Source organism: Metopolophium dirhodum, chromosome 4 (assembly GCF_019925205.1).
Source record: "Metopolophium dirhodum isolate CAU chromosome 4, ASM1992520v1, whole genome shotgun sequence".
NCBI lineage: Eukaryota > Metazoa > Arthropoda > Insecta > Hemiptera > Aphididae > Metopolophium > Metopolophium dirhodum.
Window position 1 is genome coordinate 9365351 of NC_083563.1, and position 18984 is coordinate 9384334.

General features: G+C 31.0%; 1 protein-coding gene across 4 annotated transcripts; it reads left to right on the forward strand.

Annotated features, from left to right (window-relative positions):
* The first annotated feature begins 3885 nt into the window (after positions 1-3885).
* On the forward strand, positions 3886-17129 carry LOC132942287 (chromodomain-helicase-DNA-binding protein Mi-2 homolog). 4 transcript variants are annotated; one of them, XM_061010566.1, is made up of 32 exons: positions 3886-4294; positions 5465-5532; positions 5638-5763; positions 5838-5982; positions 6068-6216; positions 6275-6415; positions 6580-6759; positions 6860-7111; positions 7201-7400; positions 7476-7599; positions 7680-7877; positions 7950-8110; positions 8176-8350; positions 8412-8533; positions 8714-8969; positions 9035-9337; positions 9410-9649; positions 9714-10024; positions 10694-10870; positions 11032-11155; positions 11236-11424; positions 11496-11898; positions 11957-12093; positions 12721-12812; positions 12895-13081; positions 13163-13345; positions 13430-13573; positions 14749-14985; positions 15045-15298; positions 15817-16177; positions 16236-16416; positions 16487-17129. In XM_061010566.1, exons 1-32 carry the CDS (start codon positions 4258-4260, stop codon positions 16624-16626), a joined length of 5997 nt encoding a protein of 1998 aa, XP_060866549.1. In that variant the 5' UTR covers positions 3886-4257; the 3' UTR covers positions 16627-17129. The 4 variants fall into 4 exon arrangements, with proteins under 4 accessions (XP_060866549.1, XP_060866548.1, XP_060866550.1 ...); XM_061010565.1 differs by having other exon boundaries at positions 3887-4294; positions 6580-6768; XM_061010567.1 differs by having other exon boundaries at positions 3887-4294; positions 6580-6768; positions 11969-12093.
* The last annotated feature ends 1855 nt before the right edge of the window (positions 17130-18984 follow it).

Consider the following 18984-nt stretch of genomic DNA (forward strand, 5'->3'; position numbering starts at 1 on the left):
TTTAAAAATAATAATGATTATTAAAAACACTTGATTATAGTTGTCAGAATTTTTTCTTAGCGATTAATGACCAAAAGGAAATTATTGAGCGAGCCGAAAAATTATTAACTTATAGTAAGTACCTACCAAATGGACCAGAACCGAATTTACGGTGGGATGATGACGATCCTTATTCACCCTTAGATTTTTTTGAACAGATTTATTAAATATTTTTAATAATTTATTTATTTTGCCTTAGGTAGTAATAGTAAATCATGTTTAAAACTATATAGGTAATAGTTGTATACCTAGTCTGCAGATAATAAGTTTGACTGACAATTTTTATCATTATTATAATAAATTATAAGTACGAAACGTACTTAGCAAACAGAATTAATTATACGTTATAAAACGTTACCACAACATTTACTTATCTATATGGAACTTTGAACTTCATACATTTCCATAGATACTACACTAGATCATATGTATTCAGAATAAAACGAATAAAAAATAATTGAAGCTCATCCGCAATGTTTTGGGTTGGTAAAATGGCCATGGATATAAAAATTGCAAACTATTTATGTAACATTTTGAAATGCCAAATATATACATATTATTTATCTACATATAAATGTTAATTGGTCAACTAACAAAATGGTGAAACCAGATTCATTTTATGTTATAAGTTAATTTTCTAGTTTAGTATAGACGTATGTGGTTAATCCATTTAAAAATGTAAACCCGCATACGTCATATATATTGTATTATTATACCTTAGATAAAATATAATTATATAAATAAGGCTATCCTTGGATGAAAGTTGTGAGATAATCTGCTCATTTTACCCATAATTAAAACCTTGCTTTGTGCTTGCTGCTTGCTACTTTGCGTTTGCATGTTGCATCTTTGCCAATTGCCAATAGTCCTGCTTCAGCAAAAGCGTAACCGAGGTTTAAACTATGATTGTAAAACAGGCCCTAAGACATACCTTAGCATGAGGAAATTCTATAGCGGAGAAAACGTTTTGCAGAACAAACGTCAACGTTGAAACGTTGAAAAAGTAGAAGTTCGTGAGCGCTTGGTTTAGTAGGGTATTTTGTTTATAACCGTGGTCGTGGTGTATGACATAAAAAGTGATAGTGATACAATGGATAGTGATAACGATCGGCAAAAGTATAAACAAAGTCAACCACGGTTCTAGTTACTTACCCGAAAGGTTAAATATATTTTACTAAAACAAAATATGGTACATGAACCTATATTATTACAAAATATATGTGGTATTTGATAATAACTTTATTATGCACACAACATACATATTACATATAGTAATGTACATCTATAGTAAAAAAACCTAACTTTCTATTTTTCAGACTTAACTCATCTAACATAATTTTGATACTCCGGTCATATATAGCAAAGACGACACCGTCTAATGTATTCTTAGTTCTTACCCATATGCACTATGCAGCCATGCAGGGCTTAAAGAGGGAAAAAAATTCATAGGGGCTAATCCCTATAGTTTTAAAGCTGTTGAACGCGTACCAATTTTAAGGGGTCGGACTTAGGCAATATACTATATCCATCATTAGTGATGCGTGACTGTGTGTGTAGTGACTGATCGTTAGTGTGCGTGAGTTCTCGGAATGTTTTATGTAATTAAAGATAAACTATATAAGAAGAGATTCTTAGGAATCCATAACGTATACATACGCGCAGTCACACGTCACTATATTTTGCGATCAAAAAAATTTCAACATAAAAGTCTCAAAAAGCAGAGGAAAAATTCACCCAGTACCAAAATTACCAATTTTAATATTTAAAACATAATTCCTTATTTTCTTTTCTATGTTATGCAGAAAATCTATTTTCGATTTTTTTGTATTGTTTAAATAGTATAGTATGAAATTAATTTTCTTATTTTTTCAAAATTCACCTTTAGTGTTAATGAAAAAAAAAAATCGAAAATCGATTTCTTACATAACCTAAAAAGTATAATGAGGAATTTAAATATTTTTTTCAAAATTGAAATTGGACTTCTGGAAGTATATTATATTTTCTTTCGTTTATTGGTCTAAACGCACGAAAAAACGACTCTCTTTCAACAGCATTAAGCGTTCCATATATCATATTGTATAATAATATGTATAATGTCTAATGTATAAGTACCTAATGTATAAACAGTGATTGATCATTGACGATTGTGTAAGCATACTCATCCAACTTTTAACCCTGAATAATGTTAATCCTAATTTGTTGGGACGTTTTTAATCATCATCAGTGGTAGGGTGACTAACCTCTGCCCATGTTTGATCGTTTGGTTAATAATTAGGCTATATGCCTATATAATATAGTCTACAGCTATTATAATTTAAACTCCGGCCGGCAGTCAGCACGTGGAGAGATCTCCACTCTCCCCTAAATGCGAAGTCTAAAGCACGGGCTCAGTTGTTATTCAGACCGGCTTATGAAAAGGAAGCACACGTGCAGCGTAGTATGTCTAGGGTGGCGGACGCTGGTCGAAGGAAAACCAGTACCAAAACCAAGAATGATGTAAGGTTGGTAAATAGTAAGTCGAGACATGTCCCGTCTAACTCCCTTTCCCACCAAAAAAAAAAACGTTCGTACACCCACTGCGAGGTCTCTGGAATCTGCGCTTATGCACTCATTAGAATCCGCTAAGTTAGGTAGGCAGTCTCCGGTCCGCAGAGCTCTGGGTGTGATATAATTATTGTATTTTTGATTATTTCAATAAACGAATCTAATATCTGCTAGCGATCGTACCTCTAGGTTAGGTTAGAAACCTATCTAGGTACTCAAAAACATTCGGGAACGCATGCAAACGAATATCATATTATTTACGTATGCATTATTCACACAGTCTTAGATTATTCAAAGTACAAATCATTCGACATTTGTATTTTGTAGGTTAGTTCTTGCATGCTATATAGGTAGGCGTTGTCGTCGGAGTGGTCGGACGTCGGTGCCGAATACCCATTAGTATTTTGCAAGAATCCACAATAATATTATATATTTATCATGGCGATAGCATCATAGGCTATAGTAATATGGGCATATTATGGCATAATATTAGCTCAACACACCCGCATTTTTTTTTAGATTGTAACTCGTATGTGACCGGCTGAACTGATATTAGGAACTTATAGACTATAACCAATACTGAGTACATTATAACTGAATACAGAAATACAGAATAGGAAATACAACGAAATCGTTTAGTGCGGAACTCTACGGCGGCAGAACCTTACAATATATTTTCATTAACAATTTTTTGGACGAAAAACCTGTTATACAACGGGGATAAATAAAAAATGTTTTGTTTACATCATAGAGTAAAGAATAGGTTTACATAATTATGTATAGATGTCCTACTCGAACTGAACGAAATGAAATAAGTTTATATAGTCATGATATTATTATTGATAAATAATGAATGCAATCATTGCAATCCTGACTCGAAACATCGCCCAGATCGGGAGCGCGAACCATCAGCCGGAGCAATGGCATGAGCATTGAGCATGATATTAAAAAATTGTATACGCGATTCCCTTCCTTTTTTCCTCCGTTTTTTTTCACTCTCTTTTTCCCCGTAATAATTTTTCCCTGTCCCCCTCCACCCAACATTTGACGTAACTACCACCACCACTATTTCCCGCTCACCCACTTCGTACGTGTGTTTGTGTACAACGGTGTAGCTAAAGAGTCGACACAAACAACACCGCCGCGCCGCCGAACCGCTCCCCCGCGCACCGCACAACTCCGATCGGTCAGGTCTTGGACGCGGTCGTTCCGAAATCGTCCACCACCCGAAACCGCGGCGCTGTTTTCCACAAACGCGGCATCCAGTGCGCACGCGCACAAACGCCGATCGCGTTTTTTCCCCCGTGTGGGTACTCCAAAGACAATAACCAAACAACGCGAACCGTCTACAACGCGATATTACACTTATATCGTTTATTATTATTATTATTAATTTTTTTTCATTTCGGCGGTTTCGTGTTTTCCGTTCCCGGCGTCCACCGCTGTTCGTCGCCAACGGTTGTCGCGTCCGTCGCCCTACGACAACAACAACAACAACAACAACAACTACAACGGCGACAAAACCACAACAAACCGACAAACACCGACAACGACGGTGCGCGTGTTGTTCAAGTACGACCGCACGGCATTCGCTGCTCCGTCCGTCGTGGTGTCCGCGTCCGATGGTGATATCCAACGTGTACAGCGGCGGCCAGTAGATCACCGGCAAACGCAATGGCATCGGACGAGGAAGTCGAGGAGTCTTTCACCGGTAATAATACTCTGTCCCGTCGACGAGGACAACGACGGTTTTTCGCCGCCGGTCTCGTCGTCCCCGCGGTGCGCGCGTACCGTCCACCGCCGTTCCGTCTCGTTACCCCCCTCCCCTTCACCGTCGCCTAATCGGCTCATTAGGGCCGTGCCGCCGCCGAGTTTTCGCGAATGGGGCCAACCGTAAACAAAATGGTGGAACGGTGCCGCCGCTGGATTTTTCACTGCTTAGGCCAATATTGATAATAATTACACTACCTACCTATATCTATTCCCAATATTATTCACGTTACCTCGTACCCACAAGGTTTACCTCTTTACCTGTCCGAATGCCCCCCCCCCACCGGCCAACGCTAATTTGATTTTTCTTCGTCCTGCACTCCTGCTTACGTTTTGATTTTATCGTTGAAAATTGAAAAGGTTTCAACTTTGATTTCTCACGAGCCAACTCAGTTTTTCTACGTACTGAAATTTTTGCCCAATTCCTTATCAACTCATTAATGTTGGCCAACATGCCCATTACCCAACTCTGTGTCTTTTGTTAACTATCATTAATTAGCCTGTGACTTCACTCATATGTACCTAAATTTTGTATTCTTGTTCCTTCCCGTTATTGACCATCCAGTTTATTGGTTATTTAGGTACCTACTTGAAGATAAATTTAAGATCCTGTTAGTTAAACAAGTATAAAATATCAAAAAACAAATTGTACCTATGGAAATGATGACTCAATTGTTTAACCCTTGATCACTTAACTCATCTTTGATCTCGCTGTACATATATAAACCTTTAATTTCAAAATAATTATTAAGTAGTCTTAATATAAATAAAAGTAGGTAGCCATTTTAAGTCATAGATTAGATTATCATAAATATAAGTAGGTACCTAAATGTACACATGTATTTTATATAAAGAAGTAAGTAGGTAGGTAGCTTAATCAGTATATACTTTGTAATAGGTATTGTATTTTTTTATTTTAATACTTGCCTAATGTCTATTATAATTTTGCCAATATTTACTCATAAAAATAAAATTGCAAGTCTATAATTATCTCAGTATAATAAATAGGTAGGTACTCCTGTAGTTTTAGATTTCTATTATTAAATACAATTTATTTTATGTTGTACAATTATCTACTTTGTGAAATAATTTACATTTAATTTATTTTTAGAAGAATTTGATGAACCATCAAGTCGTGTAGAAAACTCGTTTGATTCTGAGGAAGAAAAACGTGTAGAGGTTAGTATTATAATTTAACCTCTTCTAATAAATTTGTTTGTAATTAGGTTCATATATTTTTAATCGGTACTTTATTTTTGTTAATGAATTATTTATTTTGTTTAGGAGGAGGATGATGAATATGATCCTGATGGTCGAAAAAAGAAGCGAGGTAAAAAGCGTAAAGCAAAGAGTGATTCTAAAAAAGAAAAGAAAAGGAAGAAAAGAAAAAGAGGTGGAGATAGCGCTGAGGTATTTGTTCTAATTAAATATTAAATCTCACCTTAAGTTTGTAGGTATCTAATTAGATATATTTATTTTTATAGGAAAGTGATTTTGGTAATTTTGAAGAAGAAACTACTGCCGCTAATGACTCAGATTATTCCAATCGTAAGTCTAAGAAATCAAAAAACTCGTCTTCTAAGCATCATCAACCTAGTACATCCAGTACAACTCAAGATAATAATGGCAGTACGGCTTAATTTAATTATAATTTTTTTTAAATATTAGCTAATAAAAGTGAATAAAAACTTACCCTTTTTATTACTTATTTTAGCTGGAATGCCATCAGTTGAAGAAGTCTGTCAAACATTTGGTTTACAAGATGTTTCAATTGACTACACTGATGCTGACTATCAAAATTTAACCACTTACAAATTATTTCAGCAACATGTTAGGCCTATTCTTGCCAAGGAAAATCCTAAGGTAGGAATTTCAATATTATCTTAAATTTAGATAGGTATTATAATTTTTTTCTTTATAGGTTGTGATTGCTAAAATGATGATGTTAGTTGCTGCAAAGTGGCGTGACTTTTGCCAACAAAACCCACATCAAGAACAGCCAGAATTTGAAGCAAATGAAGAACCTGAATACCAGCCTAAAAGTTCAACTTCTAGACACAAGGTGTGTGTTGTATAAGAATAAATATTTAGAAGCATTAAATTACAGTTTTAAATAAAATTTAACTATAATATCCAAATATCTGCACTTTATAACTTAAATGAAATGCACAATTTAAACTTGCATAAGTTAATTAAGTTTTACTATATAACTTATTTATTTTTCAGTCAAGATCGGTGGATGAATTAGATGAATTAGAAGAAGAAGAAGAAGTAGAAGTAGAAGAAAAAAAGAGTAAAAAACGAAGTAATCGCGCTAAGCGTAGTGGTGGTGGTAATAAGAGAAATTCACAAGGATCAACCTCTAAAGTTCCCACATTAAAAATTAGGCTTGGAAAACGCAAACAAGCAAGTTCTGTTAGTTTAAATTAAAATTAATTTCTTAGGAAATTATGAAATGTTCATTTACTTGCTGATATGTTTATAATTGTTATATTTTATTGTTTAGGATGATGATGCAGAAGGTGTTGGGACTGGAGACACTCAAGGTGATTCTGATGCAGAATTTGAGCAAATGCTGCAAGAAGCTGAAGAAGGTGCATCTGCTGAAGCTGAAGTACCTGAAAAGAAAGTTGAAGATCCTGATGCTCCTAAAAAGAAAGCAAAAACTAAAATTGGTAACAAGTCCAAAAAGAAGAAAAAGACCAAAATGACTTCCAAATTCCCAGATGGTAGTGGTGATGGAGAAGAAGGATATGAAGTAAGTGTAATAAGTCTATATTGATAATTATAAATATTTTTTGAATGTATAAGACAAAACCTTAATATATTCAATGATTTTAACATTAGCAAACAGATCATCAAGACTACTGTGAGGTCTGCCAACAAGGAGGGGAGATTATCTTATGTGATACTTGTCCAAGAGCATATCATCTTGTATGTTTAGATCCAGAGTTAGAAGATACCCCTGAAGGAAAATGGTCTTGTCCACATTGTGAAAGCGAAGGTGGTCAAGAACAAGAAGAAGATGAACATCAAGAATTTTGCCGGTACTTAATCTTTACTATCTAAAAAAAAACATCTTGATTAACTTAAAACTAATACATTATTTATTACAATAATAGAGTATGTAAAGATGGAGGTGAACTTTTATGCTGTGATTCATGTCCAGCTGCTTATCATACGTTTTGTTTAAGTCCACCTATTACTGATGTACCTGATGGTGATTGGAAGTGTCCTCGATGTTCGGTAAGAATGAATTGAAATCAATTAACTCGTTTTAACAATTCATATTATAATAATTTACTTTTATAATGATATACCATTAGGCAAAACCATTACCTGGAAAAGTATCAAAAATCTTAACTTGGCGTTGGAAACCAATACCAGAAGATCCTAATAAACCAGTTGATGAACAATCTGAAAAGATTAACAGGCGGCGAAATAAGCAACAAAGGCAACGCGAGTACTTTGTGAAATGGCAAGATCAGAGTTACTGGAAATGTGACTGGGTGTCTGAAGTTCAAGTAATATTCCCTTATAATATTGAAATTTTTATCATTACTTTTTTTGATTCTAAACAATCAAACATTATACAGATGGAAGTTTTTCATCCAATTACTATTCGAAGTTATATGCGAAAGTATGATATGGATGAACCGCCTAAATTAGAAGAACCATTAGATGAATTGGACAACCGATGGAAAAGACTTCGTGAAGTTGGTGGTGATCAAACTGCTTTAGAAGAAAAATTTTACAGGTATTAGCATTAAATTCAATATAATATTGTTCTGTATTTATTATAAAAATATATGTGTGTTTTAGATATGGTGTAAAACCAGAATGGCTATTAGTCCATAGGATTCTAAATCATAAGCATTTAAGAGATGCACGTATGATGTATTTAGTTAAATGGCGAGACTTGCCATATAGCTTAGCTACATGGGAGCATGAAAATCCTGAATATACTGATTTAAAATCATTCATTGATTATTATTGGGTAAATTTAACATTTAATTTCTTAAATTATGCACTTGTAATTTATATTTTGTTTTTAATAGGAACTAAGAGCATCTTGTGATACATCAAAGAAAACCAAAAAAGTTAAAGGTAAAAAGGGCAGTAGCAAAAAAGATTCAGTTGATGACGAAGAAACACCTAAAGCAACAATGGGGCTAACTTGGTATGTTATTAAATATTTATCATAAATAAAGAACGGATGTGGTTGTATTTGTGTGTTTTTTATCTTTATAGTAAAATAGACCTATAAAATATAAAAGGAAACATTTTACATTGTTTTACTTCAAATAATTTTTTTAAGTTATTTAACTTAAAATCACATCTTCATTACATTTATTTTCAGTCGCAAATTCGTTGGAGCCCCTGATAAGCCAGTATCAGATTTAAAAAAGAAGTACGAAAAGCAACCAGATTATGTCAACGATACTGGTATGGAATTGCATCCATATCAGTTAGAAGGTTTAAACTGGTTAAGATATTCTTGGGGTCAAGGCATTGATACTATATTAGCTGATGAAATGGGGCTTGGCAAAACCATTCAAACTATAACATTTTTATACTCTCTTTATAAAGAAGGACATTGCAAAGGTCCATTTTTGGTGAGTGTGATACAAGACTGTTAATCTTTTATTTTTATTTATTGCTTTATTTGTTTAAATTTCAGGTGAGTGTACCATTATCGACACTTATTAATTGGGAACGTGAATTCGAAACATGGGCACCAGACTTTTATGTTGTCTCTTATGTAGGAGACAAGGATTCTAGAGTGACAATTAGAGAAAATGAATTTTCATTTGATGATACTCGTTCTGGTGTACGTTGTAATAAGATAAAAGGCATAGTTAAATTCCACGTATTACTTACAAGTTATGAACTAATTTCAATAGACGCCCCATTGTTAGGATCAATTGAATGGGCTGTGTTAGTTGTGGATGAGGCTCACAGGCTTAAAAGCAACCAGTCAAAAGTAATTAAATAAAAACTATCTATAGTTAAGGTTATATTTTTAATTTAACTTAATATTATTGTTGAAATGCAGTTTTTTAGGCTTTTGGCTGGCTACAATATACGTAATAAGCTACTTTTAACTGGTACTCCTCTGCAAAACAATCTAGAAGAGTTATTCCATTTATTAAATTTTTTGACACCTGAGAAATTTAATGACCTAACAGTTTTTCAAAACGAATTTGCCGATATTTCAAAAGAAGAACAAGTCAAACGTCTTCACGAAATGTTAGGACCTCATATGCTCAGAAGATTAAAAGCTGATGTTTTAAAGGTACATTTTTATTTTATTTACAAAAAAAAATATGTGTTACTATTTATTACTAATACAATTTTAGAATATGCCTTCAAAATCAGAGTTTATTGTACGTGTTGAATTATCTCCAATGCAAAAGAAATACTATAAATATATATTAACAAGAAACTTTGAAGCGCTAAATCCAAGAGGTGGAGGACAGCAAGTGTCCTTATTAAATATTATGATGGATTTAAAAAAGTGTTGTAATCATCCATACCTTTTCCCTGCGGCTGCTCAAGAAGCTCCAACAGCTATCAATGGAAGTTATGAAATTGGTGGTCTCACTAGAGCAGCTGGAAAATTAGTTTTATTATCTAAAATGCTTAGAATACTCCATGATACAAATCACCGGTAAATTGAATATATTGTATAACTTAAAAATACATAATGAATATTAATTTATTAAATCCATCTAATGTGAGCTTAAAATAAAGAAATTATTTAAACTCACTAGGGAATGGAGTAAAATGCTCTAAAAAAACAAGAAAAATTTAAAAGAATGCACTCATAACAGACATTTTTTTAAAAATTGTTTTTGACATTGAAAAATTTGTTTTGTTATTAATTAATGATTATTATTAATAATTATTCTTAACATCTTATTATTCGTGTTCTCCTATCTTCTTTTTAGTCTGAAAATTATTTCCAAAAAAATGAATCATACAAACCGTATCATAGGTGGCGACGGCGTCATATTTATCTGATCGGTAAAAAGATAACAAATAATAAAAATAGAAGTATGACAAGGCAAAATAAATCATTTTTAATTTTATTCTTTTAGAATAAATTTTTATAAACATATTATCCATTCTTATATAAAAATTACTTTAAAATATAAAAATGCTCTAAAAATTTACATTTTTTAATTCATTGATGTATGAAATGAACTTTGAAAGTCAATGTTTTTGGATATTCAAAAATAAATGCAATTTGGATTCAAATATGTTCCCTACTAATCACTAATTTCAGAAATTATGTATTTATCTAGTTGATTACATTAACCTATTAAAATACTTTCAGAGTTTTAATATTTTCTCAAATGACAAAAATGTTGGATATTCTTGAAGATTATCTTGAAGGAGAAGGTTATAAATATGAAAGAATTGATGGTTCTATAACAGGAAATCAAAGACAAGAAGCAATTGATAGATTCAATGCTCCTGGTGCTCAACAATTTGTATTCTTGCTCTCAACCAGGTATTTTAATGAATAAGAATTATATTCATAAAATTAATTTTTATTTATATTAGTATAAAACTAATAGAATAATTTTAAGAGCTAGTATAATGAATATATTATATTTCAAATACAAATTCATGCTGTATGCAAAAGTGTTATATTTTATATTTATTTTTAAGGGCTGGTGGTTTGGGAATTAATTTGGCAACTGCCGATACAGTCATAATTTATGATTCTGATTGGAATCCTCACAATGATATACAAGCTTTTTCAAGAGCTCATCGTATTGGTCAAGCAAATAAGGTAATAATTTGTTTAGTACATAATATGTATTTTCAATACAAATACATATTATGATTATTAAACCGGATAATATTTTTTAGGTTATGATATATCGTTTTGTGACAAGAAATTCAGTTGAAGAACGAGTTACCCAAGTAGCCAAAAGAAAAATGATGTTGACTCATTTAGTTGTAAGACCTGGTATGGGAGGAAAACAGACTAATTTTACTAAACAAGAATTAGATGATATATTACGATTTGGTACTGAAGAACTATTTAAAGAAGAAGAGGTATTTATTAATATTTTTTTATTAGAAAAAGAAAATTGTTATACTTATGCAGTCATTATTGTAAATACTAGGGTAAAGAAGAAGAAGCTATTCATTATGATGACAAAGCAGTTGCGGAACTATTAGACCGTTCAAAAATTGGTATTGAACAAAAAGAAAATTGGTCAAATGAATATTTGTCATCTTTTAAAGTGGCTAGTTATGTTACTAAAGAGGAAGACGAAGAAGAAGAAGCTAATACAGAAGTAATAAAACAAGAAGCTGAAAATACTGATCCTGCATATTGGGTTAAATTGCTTCGTCATCATTATGAGCAACATCAAGAAGATATGTCTAGAACATTAGGCAAAGGAAAACGAGTTAGAAAACAAGTTAACTACAATGATGGTGGTGGTGTAGTAGATTCAACTCGTGAAGATACTACCTGGCAAGAAAACCTATCTGATTATAATTCAGATTTCTCTGCTCCATCAGGTATGATTTCTGAACTAGGAAACCTTTTTTTTTGTTTTTGATATTTTTTAATTTAAAGATGATGACAAAGAAGATGACGACTTTGATGAAAAAGATGGGGAAGCTGGTAAAAAACTTAAACGTAAACCTGAAAGAAAAGAAGAAAGAGATCGGCCATTACCTCCATTATTGGCTAGAGTTGGTGGAAATATTGAAGTAAGTAGTAAACTATATAATCTAATATAATATAACTATATTGTCGATATTAATCCAAGTATGGGTTAATCAAACATTTAGAGTTTATAAAATGTTGTGTTTACCTAGTTGGAAAATTAAAGGAAACAGATTTAGAATAATAGCATATTAAGTGATCTGTGCTTTTATTAAAGGCCTATTTCTACATTAAAATATAATTATTAAAATAAACAGTTAGAAGATAACACTTTTGGATGCCATACAAAGTCACATCTATTCACACAATATATCTCCTTAACAATAAACCGCGTGCATTAAGAGTAATTAACAACACAACAGTGACTCAGTTAATTGTGTATGGGTATCAAATGGAGCTAGGGCTCAAATTTTTGTGCAATTACATATTTTTCCCTTTTCACATTTTCGGATTGTTGTCAGTAATCTTTTAAGTCATACATTTTAAACTAGTAAAAATTGTGAATTTTTACCATATTACACAATTTAAAGATTTTTTGTTACATATTTTTAAATAGAAAATTTTACATTCGGAAATAACAAATGCACCATAATAATTCAGGTGTCCTCTTAAGTACATAATGATTTATAATTATTATTTATTTTTTTCTATGCATTTTCTTATTTTCTAAGGTACTTGGATTTAATGCTCGGCAAAGAAAGGCTTTCTTAAATGCAATTATGAGGTATGGAATGCCACCTCAAGATGCCTTTAATTCTCAATGGTAATATTGGATTTACATTAATATTATTAACTGTATCAATTATTATATCATTTATTTTTTCATTTTTATACTAATATACTAGGCTTGTAAGAGATTTAAGAGGAAAATCAGAAAAAAATTTCAAAGCATATGTTTCGTTATTTATGCGTCACTTGTGTGAACCTGGTGCTGATAATTCTGAAAATTTTGCTGATGGTGTACCACGTGAAGGTTTAAGTCGACAACATGTACTCACAAGAATTGGTGTTATGTCACTAATTCGTAAAAAAGTAAGTATTATAATATAGTATACCTATATTATTTAAAATTATTCAAATTCCATTAATATTATCTTTATTTTTAAATTGAAGGTTCAAGAGTTTGAAGAAATAAATGGCTTCTACAGTATGCCAGAGCTTATTCGTAAGCCTATTCAGACTATAAAAGCAGCTGATGCATCTACTAGTTCAACTCCTGTTCCGCGTTCTGAAGCTTCAACACCAACGACTACTGTTTCAGAAAAAACTGAAGTTGAAACGGAAAATAAACCAAAAGTAAGTAAAATAATTAAACAAATAATATAACTTTTATTAAACTATTATATTGTAAATTGTTATTTGTTTATTAATATTTTTAAGGATCCTGAGGAGAAACCAAAAGAAACACCAGCAACTACTGACGATAAGCCAATAGAAATTAAATCTGAAGAAAGTACTGTCACATCTCCTGTTAAAATAGAAAATGAATTATCTGCTAAAATTGATACACCAGAAGAAACAACTGTAAGTAACATTATTTTGCAATTAAATTGTTATTTTTCATTAAAATATATTCATTTATTTACTTTAGTCACAAAATAATCAGAAATGATGTATAACTGATATGCAATGAATTATTTTTATGATTTTGCTGCTAGATAGTATCTGATCTGTTTATTATGATACATAGTGTTTTTAGTACCCGTCTACTATAATATATAACTCAAAAGTGATGAAATAATTTTTTGCAAGAATTTTATTGATATTTTGCTGCTAGATAGTATCTGATTTGATTATAGTTATAAATATTGTTTTTAGTACCCGTCTGCTATAATATCTAACTCAAAGGTGATGAAATAATTTTTTGCAAGAATTTTGTTGATTTTTTGCTGCTAGATAGTATCTTATCTGTTTATTATGATACATATTGTTTTTAGTACCCGTCTACTATAATATATAACTCAAAAGTGATGAAATAATTTTTTGCAAGAATTTTATTGATATTTTGCTGCTAGATAGTATCTGATTTGGTTATAATTATAAATATTGTTTTTAGTACCCGTCTGCTATAATATCTAACTCAAAGGTGATGAAATAATTTTTTGCAAGAATTTTGTTGATATTTTGCTGCTAGGTAAATAGTATCTGATTTTTGATTATTATTGTTGTATGCATGGTCAATCAATAATTTACCAATCAATGAAGTAAATCAGTTTTACTACCCCAAAGGGTGAAGACACACAAAAATAAAACACATCATTGTAAAATCAATACATTCATTGCTCGCTAAGAATCTAAAATTAGCGTACATTTTTATAAATATTAATATTTTACTTAAAATAAGTTAAAAAATTATGTCAAGTGACATAACTTTTCTGAGTCTTCATTGATGAATGATAGTTGGATTGGTATAAAAGTGCTGAGGACTTGGAGACAAAAATAGATCTTAATAGGCCTTATATATGATAATATTCTCTACCTGGGCTAGGCCACTGGGTATTTTAATGAGAGTGGTTTTTTTAATTTACACGATTAGCGTGAGCTCATCACCTTTTTTTTGTAATAATTATCAATCTATTTCTTTGTCCTAATATTTATTTTATAAAATAGATATTATGCACCATGTGTGTCTATATATCTCTAGTTCTTTTCTGCTATAGAATCTAGCCCAGTATTACATTGCATACAACTTTATTTAGGTCGTTGTTAAAGAAGAAACTGAAGGAGCAGTGAATCTTCAAAAAGAAAAACCAACAGAAGAAAAAACACCAGAAAAAGAAGGCGTCCAAGAAAGTGACAATGTGGTTGTTAAGGTTGAACAGCCTGATACTTCATCAACAGAACCAAAAGAAACTAATTCTGTAGCAACATCTGAAATTGAAAAGAAAGAAGAAGAAAAGGAAAAGGAATCTGAATCATCTACTGATAAAAAAGAAGTACGTGCCAGTTTTTCATTTATTTATAATTTTATAATTAACAATTTTCAACTTTACAGGAAGAAATAAAATCTGCTGAGGCTTCAGCAAAGGCACTGCAAGCAGATGATGAAGCTAAGAAAAAATTATTAGAGGAGGCTGAAAGAGCTAAAGTGGCAGCTGGCATCGGAACTGAAAACGATAAAGAGGATAAAATTACTAGGAAGTTCATGTTTAACATCGCTGATGGTGGTTTTACTGAACTCCATACTTTATGGGTTAATGAAGAAAAAGCAGCAGTTCCTGGACGAGAATATGAAATCTGGCATAGAAGGTAAGAGTTTATCTAAAGAATAAAAGTCATTTAAAATGTTTTAAATATAACATATAAATTAGGACTGAAGGTATTTCATATGATGAAACCGGTATTTGTTTATTAGCAGTATCTACGGTATTACCGGTTGTGTAAGGTATTTTCCGTAATTATCGTAAATACTGCACCTTGGTAATTACTGAAAATATTGTACGATTTGTCCCTCAGTAATTATTAGAAATACTATAACCTCGGAATATTTATTTGTGTTTTTAACCTATGATAGGGCTATTATATTATGTCATTACGATTATATAAAAATAATAAATGTAGGTATACGGTATTTTGGGTAAGAACGGTGTAGTTACCGATTCACAGTAAACCGGTATTCTAAAATACTTAAAATACTGGATATCGTTATTTTCTTAAAACCAGTATACTGAAAATACCGCCAGCCTTAATTTAAATTATTGTAAATGTGTATACCTTATAAATTATTACATTATATGTATTATTTTGTATTGTTTTATTTTTTTAAGACATGATTATTGGTTATTGGCGGGTATTGTAACACATGGTTATGGACGTTGGCAAGATATTCAGAATGATATCCGTTTTGCTATTATCAATGAGCCTTTTAAAATGGATGTAGGTAAAGGAAACTTCTTAGAAATCAAAAACAAATTTTTGGCAAGAAGATTTAAATTATTGGAACAAGCACTTGTAATTGAGGAACAACTTAGGCGAGCTGCCTATTTGAACCTTACGCAAGATCCAAATCATCCAGCAATGTCATTGAATGCTCGGTTTGCTGAGGTGGAGTGCTTAGCTGAATCACACCAACACTTGTCTAAAGAAAGTTTAGCTGGAAACAAACCAGCCAATGCTGTTCTTCACAAAGTATGATTAAAATTTTAAAATTTTAGATTCCAAATTAAAATGTTTGACATTGTTTTAGGTATTAAATCAACTGGAAGAACTTTTGTCAGACATGAAATCTGATGTAAGCAGATTGCCAGCAACTCTGGCTCGTATACCACCTGTTGCCCAGCGACTTCAAATGTCTGAGAGATCTATATTATCTCGTTTAGCTGCTACCACATCTTCAGCTACGTCTACTTCCCAACAACAATCTGGAGGTAAATATTATTTTATATTTAAAATTGATATATTAATTTGCATCATAATAAATATAAAATATTTTTTTAGTTGGAACCATAAGCAATCAATATCCTAATGGTTTTCAAAATGGACAATTAAATGGTGCATTCGGCAACACTAACTTCACCAATTTTAGACCCCAGTATTCAGTACCTGGGCAACAAACATCATCATCTAGCACTGCTTAAGTGCCATTTTGTATTTTATATTCATCAAAAACCTTTTTTATATTTCTTTATTTCTAGATCTCTCCATCTAAAACAGAAAAAGTTATATTTCAATTCATTATTATACTCTATATTTAGGGTTATAATATTGAGTTGATAACCGATTATTTTTCATTTTCTTATTTAATATACTACACAACAAAGGTTTGAGTTTCTATTGAATACCAATGTAAAAATTAATTAAAAAAATGTACTTTTTATCCTGAAGATTAGTGACCAATTATTTTTGCACTGTGTATACAGTGTCTAAATGTCTCGTAAACAATGTACATACATATTATTATCAACAAAACGGAAAATTACATTAGCTTAAATGTATTTACTTAATAACTTTTTTATGATATTTATTTTATTATTATTATATTTTTTTTTTTCTAAGGGTTTTAGATTGTAATATAAGGACATTTTTTCATTACATATTTGATGATAAGTAAAACAATAAAACAACTGATATGTCAGATGTACATTTATTTTATTATTTATTATGTAATAATTGAAAAACTGACTATTTATCCTATACAATGATAGTAATAAAATTTAAGTTACCATCATTAAATTAAAAATGAACTTGAAGACAGTCATTAAATCAGTGTCAAGTGGCGGAGATTTAACAGTGGTTCTAGCACTCAAATTTCATATGGGTAAGAGTATTTTTGTTAAGGTGCAACTTGACACCCAGCAAGTCCTTAATAATCTTTATCATTAATGTACCCCAATTTGTCACAATATTATATAATGTTATATATATTATAATTATCAATTGACAATTTTATATAATATGATTTACCAAATTGTAACCTTTATGACCCAAAATATTATTTTCTTTTTGTCTATTGATGTACATAGTGTTATATTAATATACATTTTAATTACACATTGATAGTAATAATTTTTAACGCTAAACCAGAGCATGACTAGTTAAGTGAGAAGGACTGATTATTAGATACTTAAAAGCTAACGAACTTTTTCAGTGTATAGTGCAACGTTATACACTCGTACCATGTATTATCAAATACAATAATAAAGACTATTATTAAAAAAATTAAATGTCTACGATTGTTTATAAGAACTTATTATCTAAAGACCTTAAGAGGATAGGTAGACCTATATATTATTTATATTTTATAATTAGCGCTGGGAAGTTGTAGGAGTTGCATATTTTTCTGTATGTTCTCAATTTATAGCAGACCAAGCTATAAATCCGTTCTATACAATGACGAGTTTAAATACAAAAATTAAAAATGCATATTTTGCCAATTTTAGCTAAAAAGTGCATATTTCATTGATTTTATACACATATTATGCATATTTCATATTTTTCTAAAAAAAATTGATTTTTTTCTTTCTTAACCTGTATATTTCAACTAATATTTAATATAAAACTCAAAATGACTAATAGTCAATTACGGAGTTAATAACAGTGGTGTACTAATGTTAAACGCATTTAGTCTATCACGCTAGTATGCCGAAATACTTATTTGTAGTACTATCTTATCGTCGATAAGTTATCATAAATATAATGATGGTTTCTTCGTTTATCGTTACTGTCGATTAACCGATGACTTCAACTAACGTTGAAAGATCGTTTTCTCGATATAAAAATCTTCTATCGAATAATCGTCGTTCATTTGAAATAGAAAATCTTAAGAAAATATTGGTGGTTCAATGCAATAACTTAACAGGTATTAGAAAACATGTATTTTTTTCGTAATTTAAAAAATACTGAAAAAATATTATTAATTTTATTTTCAGCTCAATAAGATATCAAAATGCCAACCAGTTATACTTTTTTTTAGTTATAAATAATTTTTATGTATATGATTAATTTGTAAACAACATCACTGATGTATTTAATTTTTGGAATTCAGAATAATATTTTTTGCATATTTAACATTTTTAATGCATATTTTGCAATTTTTTCGTGCATATTTGCATGCATATTTTACCTTTTTTAGCTCCTACAACTTCCGAGCCCTATTTATAATCAATGAGAGATAACAATATTGGTGCGTGAACTCTGTTACAAGAATGATCCGTCCCTAATACCGGTAGTCGCTACACCCCCACTGAACAGGTAAATATTGAACACCTGAAAGATAAACGTCATATGATCACAATTTTTAACTTGATATTTTTCTACGATAAATGATATTGATTGTATAGTGTTGAGTTTGATACCTCAATATTTGCCTCGATGTGGACTGAATATATATGTTACCGTAAATGCCTGATCTCCAGGTAAAGCTAGGATTTACTGTTTGTACTCAGTAAAAGCTGAAAATCATAATTTTGTTTTGGATTTTACTAAACATGTTGTGT

Coding starts and splice junctions, on each gene's coding strand:
- LOC132942287 (XM_061010565.1), top strand. CDS start 4,258: ATGGCATCGGACGAGGAAGTCGAGGAGTCTTTCACCG. Junction 7,401..7,475: donor GAACATCAAGAATTTTGCCG/GTACTTAATCTT, acceptor TTACAATAATAG/AGTATGTAAAGATGGAGGTG. Junction 12,813..12,894: donor GATGCCTTTAATTCTCAATG/GTAATATTGGAT, acceptor CTAATATACTAG/GCTTGTAAGAGATTTAAGAG.